Source organism: Hydra vulgaris, chromosome 11 (assembly GCF_038396675.1).
Source record: "Hydra vulgaris chromosome 11, alternate assembly HydraT2T_AEP".
Classification (NCBI taxonomy): Eukaryota; Metazoa; Cnidaria; class Hydrozoa; order Anthoathecata; family Hydridae; genus Hydra; species Hydra vulgaris.
Genome location: NC_088930.1, coordinates 14,962,702 through 14,973,405, shown reverse-complemented (window position 1 = coordinate 14,973,405; position 10,704 = coordinate 14,962,702). Strand labels below are relative to the sequence as shown.

The 10,704-nt window shown below is 29.8% G+C and overlaps 1 protein-coding gene across 1 annotated transcript; it reads left to right on the top strand.

The window, feature by feature from the left end:
- The first annotated feature begins 6,221 nt into the window (after positions 1-6,221).
- LOC136086871 (uncharacterized) lies at positions 6,222-8,488 on the top strand. Its single transcript, XM_065809367.1, has 2 exons — positions 6,222-7,125; positions 7,425-8,488. Exons 1-2 carry the CDS (start codon positions 6,222-6,224, stop codon positions 8,486-8,488), a joined length of 1,968 nt encoding a protein of 655 aa, XP_065665439.1.
- The last annotated feature ends 2,216 nt before the right edge of the window (positions 8,489-10,704 follow it).

The following is a 10,704-nucleotide window of genomic DNA, read 5'->3' as shown; positions in this document are numbered from 1 at the left end:
ATTTGGCATGAGTACCAATATGAGATCACACTTCTTACAAAAGTGATAATTTTTTAAATTTAGTTGTTATGGATACTTATATTGCTTAGTTACCGGATACTTTCCTTAGTTACAAAGTGGTAAATTGATATTTGAATATCTTATCGGATTTTTGACCTACCTATATTGAATAAAAATTGAGTATTTAGGTAAATAATGTTTTAGGAATAATAAAAGCAAAAAATAGTGCAAGAAAACGTTATCAATTTTAAATTACATCAAAAAATTATAAAACAATGATATCGTTTGAAGATTGTTTAAGTAATTGTAAAACATCTGAAGGAAATGCTTTACGATTTGTTTGGTGTGATGTTGATTTACGCAATGATGAAATAACAGGATCACTGGAAACTAGGAGTCTATTGATAAGATTAGTATTTGTTGCTTTTCTGGATGTTTTTCGGCTGAAATTTTCGCGATAAGATTTAAAGTTTTTTTTTTCTAGCCTCTTGAGGTTCCTCTGACATAAGTCCGATGGGTAATGTAAGGCTATTAATTATGTCATGTCCATGTATCAATACTTTGTGAACTGGTTGAGCCATGTAATACCATGGATAAAGGGACACAAATAGTCTAAAAGTGTCAAAACAATAATGTTTGAACTTTAAGCAGTCTATTTAATATCCTGAAGAGAGCGTTACCAAGATAATGTAAAATCTGAATATAAGGTTTTGGTCAATACCCAGAATTTCAGCTGTTTGTTCATATGCTGCAAAAGCACGCCTTGAGGTATTGCCATCATTACTTGTTCCAGAACCACCACTTTTAGGTAAATCAACAACAAGTCCCATTTTGTTCATAAAATCAGTCTGAATCTTTTGTTTAGCTACAGATGCCTTTTCTTTGTGTTCTTTAGATCTTGCTTGCCACTTTCTTGTTTCTTTTTTATATGCAATGTGCAATAACATCTCAAAAAATCGAATCCATGCATGAAGACTGGAAAGACCATATTTGAACTCTCTGTTAGTATAATCTATATTAAGGATATCAAGACTATTCATATTTTTTGGAGAGACACCACACACTGAACAGCATTGGTATGAGTTATTTTTTTCAGATAATATTGTTTGAACCTTCCCATCAATCATTGTAAGTTCAATAATACAATTCACTTCAATAGAAGATCCGCAAACCTCTAATAAAATCATACCCAAGCTTTCTATCTCACTTTTAATGTACTGATCTTCTTCAATCACAGATTCCTTGGATTCCATTTTGTATGCAAATCTTATGGGTCTACAATAGGCTGTGGAGGACGACTTTTGATTTCTCCAAATAGGCACCTTTTCGTTGCTGTTGTTAAATCCAGTCAAATCCAATGGGACAAGACAAGTTATAAATAATGATTCTTCACGCTTTAAATCTCTGTTAATGTCGGGTTCTGATAAAACTTGTTTATAAATGCTTTGGCCAGTAGCACCATCAAAACCAGCTTTACACGTTAGTGTCATTGTTTTTATTGCTTTGTCGTTCAATATCAAGTGCCTTAGCACAGGTTCCTGAACTGCACAGATTCTTTGCAAAGTATGAGTCATTAAATCTTTTAAAGGAACTGAAGCTGAATAGTCCTCCACTGTTATGTTTGCAGGATAACATTTCAATTTTGCATCTCTGACATCATTGTAAGCGGGGTAGATGTTATATTCTTTCTCCAAGGCTCCGCTTCTAATCAATTGATAGGAAGCTTTTGTCAGACTTGCATCAATTATTAAAGCCAGTGCTTCGTCTGCTGAATATTTAGTTGCTTTATCTGTATTTGATATATTTAAAACATTCTTGGCAGCAATAACAACAGATTCATCTCTAAATTTTTTATTAGCAGCAAAAAATAATTCATTGGATGAATGAGGTTCAATTAAACAAGATACACGCCGTTTTTTAGTTTTATTAGAACTATTATCAAATGCAACTGGTTTTCGACCACGTCTACTTGCAGTTGGTTCATTTTTTTTTTTTCTGACAATTAAATATTCATTAAGCCAGTTCACAAACTTCTTTTCAAAATTTTTCACAGTATAGTTTGCAGATTTCCACTTTTTTTATACAAGTAAACAAATCGTTGAACAGCATGTCTAAAATCAACGTCTTTAAAATCAGCAAATTTTGGCTGAATAAATTTTAATATATCTTCAGTAATATTTTGTTTTGAAATACTAAGATTGTTTTTTTGGAGAAAATTCAGAATGTCTAAGTTTAACAAAACCATATCTAAATAATTATTGTAACAAGTATTTTGTATTTAAAAGTAAAATGTTATAATACATATGCCGCCTGGACTACTAATACTTGTTAGTAATTAAGTTACTACAAGTGTTAGTAATTAAAATTAAATGTAATTAAATTACTGTCAGTGTTAGTAATTAAATTACTAACAACTACCGAAAATATGTTGTTGCTATGTTATGCAAAGTAAGGTATCCATAGTAACCAAAAAAAGTTATAAGAATTCTGAATCTCATTTTAATACATACCCCCAATATTGTGTATTTAGCGCAAGTAAAATACTGTTAAAACAACGTTAATGTAAAAATGAGTTGTTGCTATGCAAAATTTAGTACCATAGCAACCAAGTTAAAACATACATAAAATCTGAACGGGGATTTAAGGGGACGAGCAATCAATTTAAACTCGATTGAAGCATCATATAGCTCAAATAAATATAAGACAACACATGGCAAATTGTGGTAATTATTAGTTATTGTGCGGCAAAAAATAAGTTTCTTAAGAAATTTTTTTTTTTAATCTGTGATTTTCAAAGTATAACTGAGATAACATGCTATGACAAATTTATTTCACACATTGGTTTTTCTTATCTCTAAATACTCTAGAATAACATGTACTAATTTTTTGTTTCAAAAACGTCGATGTAATTGAAATATAACACAACGTTGATGTCACCGTTAATTACTTATTTATAATTTTTTTTATTTTTATTTTATCTCAATATTCAAATGCTTAGAGTCCTGGTAACTAAGGGATTTAATATAAATAAATTATCAATAGATTTCTCCTAATATATGTAGATACTAAAATTAAATAGGTTTTCAAGATTAGACAACTAAAATTTTTCCCATTTTGTCCACCTACTGGCCCACTGTGCGTCGTCTGTGCTTTATTGCTTTTTAATGCAAAATTGTTTCTAGTATTATGATGATGAAATAATTCCATTGAATTTTAATGCAATTCACTATTTATTCTTGAACCACTACTACACTTAGAATAATCAATTTTGTTAATTTAGTTAGTTGGACAGCTGAAGCAATATTATTGTCAAGTTCATTTTATTACCTAGTTTCTGCTCAGCTATAGGGAATTAAATGTATCGAAATAGTTAATTAATTTTGTTAATATATTTTAGTTTTAAAATGCCAAGGAGCAAGATTGGTGTTTTTCGCAAAAAGATTTCCGAAATGGATATGCTAAATGCAGTGAATTTTGTGCTTCAACAAAAAATGAGTTTAAGTGAAGCTGCAAGACATTGCAACATTAAAAAGTCAACTTTAATATATCAGTTGAAGCAGTTTAAAAAATCTGGTAGTTGCGAATATTTATATTCACATACCAAACCAAAAAAAGTATTCTCAACTGAAGAAGAATTAATTTTGGTAAACTACTTGGCAGATGCTGCAAATATGCATTATGGACTTACATTAAAGCAGATAAGATCCTTTGCATATGAGTATGCTTTAGCAAATCATAAAAAAATTGAAACTTCATGGATGAAAAATAAATGTTCAGGTGAACAATGGCTGCGAGATTTTCGCAAAAGATATAATAACAAGCTATCTCTACGTAAACCACAACCTACAAGTCTTGGTAGATCTTCTGCATTCAATAGAGAAACTGTAAGAATTGTATATAAAAATTACAAAAATGTTTTAGAACGTTATCATTTTGACCCATCAAATATTTGGAACTGTGATGAAACAGGAATTACCACAGTCCACGTACCACCAAAAATTCTAGCTCCAAAAGGTAAAAAACAAATAGGGAGCATAACTAGTGCTGAACGAGGCAACAATGTAACAATGATTGCAGCCATTAATGCTACTGGAAATAGCATCCCACCATTACTTGTATTTCCACGTGCTAAATTCAAAGACTACATGTTAAATAATTGTCCTCCTGGAAGTGTAGGAGCAGCTAATAAGTCTGGATGGTCAAATGAAGTCATTTTTGTGCAATTTCTTGAACATTTTATTAGTAATGTGCGACCGTCAATTAAAAAACCTGTTCTTTTATTAATGGATAATCATGAGAGTCATATAAACATTTCTGTTATTGAGTTAGCAAAAAAATCAGGCATAATTTTAATGACATTTCATCCTCACACAACCCATAAAATGCAACCTCTTGATCGTGGTGTTTTTGGACCATTTAAAACTTTTTATAACAATGCCATGAATAACTGGATGATATCACCAGGCAATGCTGGTAAACCAGTCACAATTTATGATATATCTTACCTTGTTGGTCAAGCTTATCCTCATGCTTTTGTACCAAATAATATTATAAACAGTTTTAAATGTACTGGATTTTATCCATTTAATGAAAATATTTTTACTGATATTGACTTTTTAGCTGCAAATGTTACTGATAGGCCAATAGTGAATACTGAAGCTTGCCTTTCTAATGAGTTTATTGATGTTAAAACTGCTCCATCCAGTGTACCATCAACGTCATCTATTGTTTTAGGGGAAATCCCTACTGTGAGTTTACCATCAAGATCAATTGTTTCACCTGAGATAATACGACCTCATCCTAAAGCCAAATTAAGAAAAACAAATACTTCAAAAAGACGTAATAGAAAATCATGTATTTTAACTGATACCCCTGAAATTAAAGTTATTCTAGATTCAAAATCTAATAACCAACAATTTAAAAAGACCTCTTCAAGCAAAAGAAAAAAAATGGCAAAGCAGATTATTTTTAGTCAGTCTGACATATGTTTAAATGATGAAAGCTCTAATGAAATTGATTTTGGAGTAAATATACTTGATAATGAAAGTGAAATTGTTTCTGGAGATTTTTTAATTGTCAAGTTGGCTGGAAAGAAATGCTCTAGATTTTATGTAGCAGAAGTTTTAGAAGTTGTTGGTATAGTTTACAAAATTAAGTATCTTAAGAAATCAGGAGACTTTTGTAACAAGTTTATAAGAGAAGATGACAATCTTTATGATTTGGAACTTAAGGATATTATTATGAAACTTCCACCACCAAGTATTGGTCATGGTTCATCTAAGCGTCAGTATCTTATGTTTGATGTTGATCTGACTATTTGCAATAGTTAATATATTTTACTCTTTTATCATTGTATTTTTTGTTGTCATCATTAAGATATTTTCTATAAAAAGCATTATGATCATATGTAAATGAATATAGACCGCCAGCTAACATAAGTTATAAAAATATATTTTTGCTCTTTTCTTATCTAAAATAATAAAAATAACTGTATATATTAGAAAATATGTTTTGTACAATTAAATCGCGTTTAAAGTTTTGGACCTTAATCCTAATTATTTCATGTAAGTAGCATCTAACTAAAGAAAATATGTGACTTTATCTAAATAGTTATAATAACTGATTTTATTGAAAAAAATTAGTAATACTGAGTATCGTAACTTTAATACACAAGTCTTTGCAAGATTGTAAGGATTGATTTTTCTAGTTTTTTTTAGACAATTAGGATTGATTACAAAATAATTAGATTTTTTTTATTGATATAAGATGGACCAAAAGTTTCTATATAATATATAACAAGCTAAAATATTAAAAAGGGTTCAAACATTGCATGATTTTTTAATAATAACATTTTGGTCAAAGGAACAACGCGCATCGGTCAAAGGTACAACGTACGTGTTGTACCTTTGACCAATAGACTTCTTTTTTTAAAACGCGGGAAAAAGATACTTCTTGGTCAAATGAAAAAAAAGTTCTAAGTATAATTTTTGGGCAAAATATAAGAGAATATTATAAAGTTTGAATGGTTTGGATTTACTCAATAGGCTACGCAAAAAACGCCTTAAAGCAAAAAGTGGTCAAAGGTACAACAGGTTCCCGTATAAAGTATTTAAACAAAGGGTATGCTTTTTTTTCAAAATAAAGACTCTAATTTCGAATCTTCGAAGCAGATGTTCAAAAATCAGTACAGATATTATTCGGTTAAATGTTTTCAAAAAGTGATGAATAATGGCGAAAAGTGTGACCGAAAATGGTTAATGTTTTCTGAATCCACTGGATGTGTATTTTGTTATGTTTGCAAGTTGTTTTCAACCGATTACGACAACGTATTTGTCAAAAGTGGCTTTTACAATTGGGAAAAAGCTAAACAAACTATTTTCGGCCACGAAAACAGCAAGGAACATATTCAATGTATGATTAAGTGGATAGAATTCATAAAACAAAATACTCATGTCGATGAATATATGGTAAGCCAGATTAAAAGGGAATTTAATTATTGGTCTGCAATCTTAAATAGAATAGTAGCGGTTATTCGTTTTTTAGCCGGAAGAGGTTTAGCATTTCGAGGCCATAATGAAGTTATAGGATTGTCAAATAACGGAAATTACTTAGGCATGTTAGAACTGTTGACTCAATTTGATCCAGTTTTAAAGCAATGTGACACTTGTGCAAATAAAGGCAAAGGTAATGTAAATTATTTGTCTAAAACTATTTGTGAAGAGCTAATTGATATTATGTCTCAAAAGGTTTTAACGCACATTATTACCGAAATAAAAAAAGCAAAATACTGGGGAATTATCGTAGATTCGACTCCTGATATTTCTCACGTGGATCAACTTTCTGTGATATTTCGTTATTATCTAAATGGCCACGTGTATGAACGATTTTTTTGTTTTCTACAAATTAAAAGCCACGACGGTAAATCTTTGATTACTGACATTTTAGATCTACTGGAAAGATATGGTATTGATATAACCAATTCTCGGGGACAGGCATACGATAATGCAAGCAATATGTCTGGTAAATATTCTGGATTACAGGCACGTTTAAAAGAGCGGAATGAATTACCTTTTTATACTCCCTGCGCTGGACATTCTTTAAATTTAGTAGGGCAGTACAGTGTCAGTGAGTGCATCAATTCTATCAACTATTTTGGAGTTCTCGAGAGTTTTTTTTTTTTTTTTTTTCAATTTTTATTTTAGGTGCCCCAAGAAGTCCTTACGGTCTTGTCACAGAGCACCGCGGAAGTGCATTTAACCAGGAAGTTCACGCCTCCTTCCTTACCGTGACGCGAAAATTTGTCCAGAGCTCGTTTCGAACCTGGATCTCCTGCTTATAAAGCAAGCGCTCTAACCACTGCGCCACGGCCGCAAGTTTGTATTCATTTTTTGTAGCTTCAACACATAGATGGGATTTATTGAAAGGAAATCATGCTACACTCAAGCGCCTATCAGATACCCGATGGTCATGTAGGTCAGATGCTTCAAAAAGTTTGGTAGAAAATTTTGATGGGATTCATGCAGCGCTATGTCATGTAGCTGAAGATAAAGAAGAAAAATTTGATACTCGTCATGAAGCTTTGTGTTTATTAAATAAGATCACTAAGCTAGAGTTTGCATTCATGACTGTACTTTGGCATCACATACTTAAAAGGTTTAATGCAGTTAGCAAATTTCTTCAAAAAGTTGAACTAGATTTGCATGCAGCAGGCAGTATGTTACTTTCACTAATTGACTTTGTAAAAAACTTACGAAACGACTTTACGAGATTTGAGAATGAATCAAAAAAACTTAGCTCGTTTATTGAAAAAGACTATTCTGATAAAAACAAAAGAAAGGTAATTAAAAAATTGAGCAACGGAGAAAACCAACTTGATTCTTTAAGCGTATGCGACAAGTTTCGAGTGAATACATTTTTTGTCATTATTGACAAACTTGTGACACAATTAACCATTAGAAGTGATGGTTACAACCACGTAAATAAGTTATTTGAATTTCTATCGAAGCTGTTAACTATTAGTACCATGGAATTGCAAGTTAGCGCAAAAAAAATTGTAGAAGTGTACTCAAATGATTTAGAAGATAGTTTCATATTTGAAATAGAACAATTTGTAACATTATTAAAGTTGCAGCCTCCATGTTTTTTTTCGCATAAAAAAGATAAATCTGAGACAGAAAACACATTGATTCCTCTGCATGTTTTAAATTGGATTGTTGAAACCGATATTATTGATGTATTTCCAAATGTTTATATAGCATATCGCTTGTTTCTAACTATTCTCATAACAAATTGCGAGGCTGAGAGATCATTCTCTTCTCTTAAAAGAGTTAAGAACATGCACCGATCAACAATGGTCCATAGTCGTTTAAGTAATATAGCAAGATTAACTATTGAGTCAAAATTATTAGAAACTTTGGATTTCAGCGATGTGATTGGAGAGTTTACGGGGAAGAAAAGCAGAAAAAAATCACTCAACTTAATTCAATAAAATAAATATAAAATTTGTATGTAAATAAATATCAGTGATAGCGTTTTCAAGAAAATCTTTGTTTTACTCATTTTTGTCGTTGTTAGTGGAACGGGGCCTCCTACTTTTAAATAGCCCCGGGCCCCGAAAAGTCTTAATCCGCCACTGGTTGAGAATAAGAATGTTCTCCTTGCCAGCCAAGTGGTGTACTGTCATGATGACACATAATATCTGTTTGCAGTTAATATTATAAAATGTGCAACTTTTAATTAGATAACACATTTTAATAAATATTTCTCATAGCCAGTGCAGTTGTTACAGCAACATCATGAAATGCTGTTTAAACAGTAACAGGAGCGACATCTGCTAAAATAAATAAGTGGTTACACTGATAGACCAGATTTTTTGATAGACCAGAATTTTTTTTTTTTTTTTATGTGTTAAGCTTAAACTAATTTGTTTTTTTTTTTGTTTTGTTTTTTTATAAAAGTTTACAAAATGTTATAAAATTTGATAAAGCTCACGTCTTAAAAAGCTTTGGTTTTCGCACAACCAAACTCTATGTAGCGCGTTCCTAAACCAAGTCATTTGATATATCCTAAACCAAGTCATTTGATTTGTTTTTTAAATTATAATTTTAAAATATATTTTACAAATTCAAAGTATTGTGTTGCAATTTACTCCGTTTGGCAAGTTTACCAACAAGTTGCTGTTGCAACTTGTTGCTAGGTTGCATCAAGTTGCAACAGCAACTCGTTCCAACTACAAGTTGCAACAGCAACTCGTTGTAACTACAAGTTGCAACAGCAACTCGTTGCAACTACAAATTGCAACAGCAACTTGTTGCATTACAAGTTACAACCAGTTGCTGATGTAACTTGTAGTTGCAACTACAAGTTACAACAGCAACTGGTTGTAACTGCTTATAGCTTAACTTAACTTAACTTAAAAATAAATATAGCTCTTTTTTCAGCATGAAATATTTGTATTCGGTAAAATGCCAACTGCGAACAGGTAAAATGCAGAATGAAGAAAAACAAAACAAAGCAAAAAAATAATAATTAACCTATCAATAAAAGGTTTGTATTTTTTAATAATAAAAATTACGTTTCAAAAAAATTAAAATATTTTTATTGTTTTACAAATTGAATTTTTTTAAATCGAAAATTGCAGAAAATTTATCATATGATAATGATCAGTACAAAGTAACAAGTTACTTAATATATTATTTGTATTTTTATATCGTTTTTTTATGTGTATTCTTCTATAAATATTTTTAATGTTTAAAATAGTTTAGACTTTTAAGTTTTTGTTAAAAATTTAAACTTGTTAAAAAAATTTTTTATTTGTTTTGAAACTGAATAATAACTTATCTTACATGATAACATGTAACATATTTTACATGTAATTTAATAAAAATATATAAATCCAAGATTGTTGGGTTGATATTCTTATCATCTGATTAAATAAGAAAATAAGATAAAAATAAGACTCCATTTTCAAGGTTTAAACTATTTTTCTCGCTAGAAAAGTTCAGCCCATTTAGTTTAGTAAAAAAAAATTAATCTAACAATCTTAGATTTATATGTTTTTATCATATTACCCAATGTATTGCATAAACACTCTTCATATCCGAATTATGTTTCACTTAAACTTATTAACACCTTTGCAAATACAATATGCTAAAATGCTTTCTCTTAAAATGTTTGATTGTCTTTTTAAGTAAGTTACTTGAGGATTACTATTATTAATGTCAACAAAATATTTTAAGGTTTAAAAGAAAATCTTTAATCAATTGGCATAAACAAATTTTTATTAAGAGTCAAGTTAATTTATAATTATTAAATTTTGTTTTAGGTAACTGCAAATAATTTATATATATATATATATATATATATATATATATATATATATATATATATATATATATATATATATATATATATATATACACACACACACACAGTAACATCCAAAAGTAATTGGACAAACACCTTTTATATTATATTTTCTCATTAAGTTAACATTTTTAAATGAAATTTCACGTAAGTGTGTCAAATTATACTACAATTATGATAAACAAAACAAAAATTCCCTTTTGGGAGCAATTACTCAAAATTTTGCTAAAAGAATGGAAATGATTGGCTCAAAAGTAATAGAACAAACTAATTTCTAACAATGTTGATATAACTTAAATTATTTTAACTTCTTTTTCTGAAGGCAGATTTTTATAAAAA

Coding starts and splice junctions, on each gene's coding strand:
- LOC136086871 (XM_065809367.1), top strand. CDS start 6,222: ATGAATAATGGCGAAAAGTGTGACCGAAAATGGTTAATGTTTTCTGAA. Junction 7,126..7,424: donor AGTAGGGCAGTACAGTGTCA/GTGAGTGCATCA, acceptor ATTTATTGAAAG/GAAATCATGCTACACTCAAG.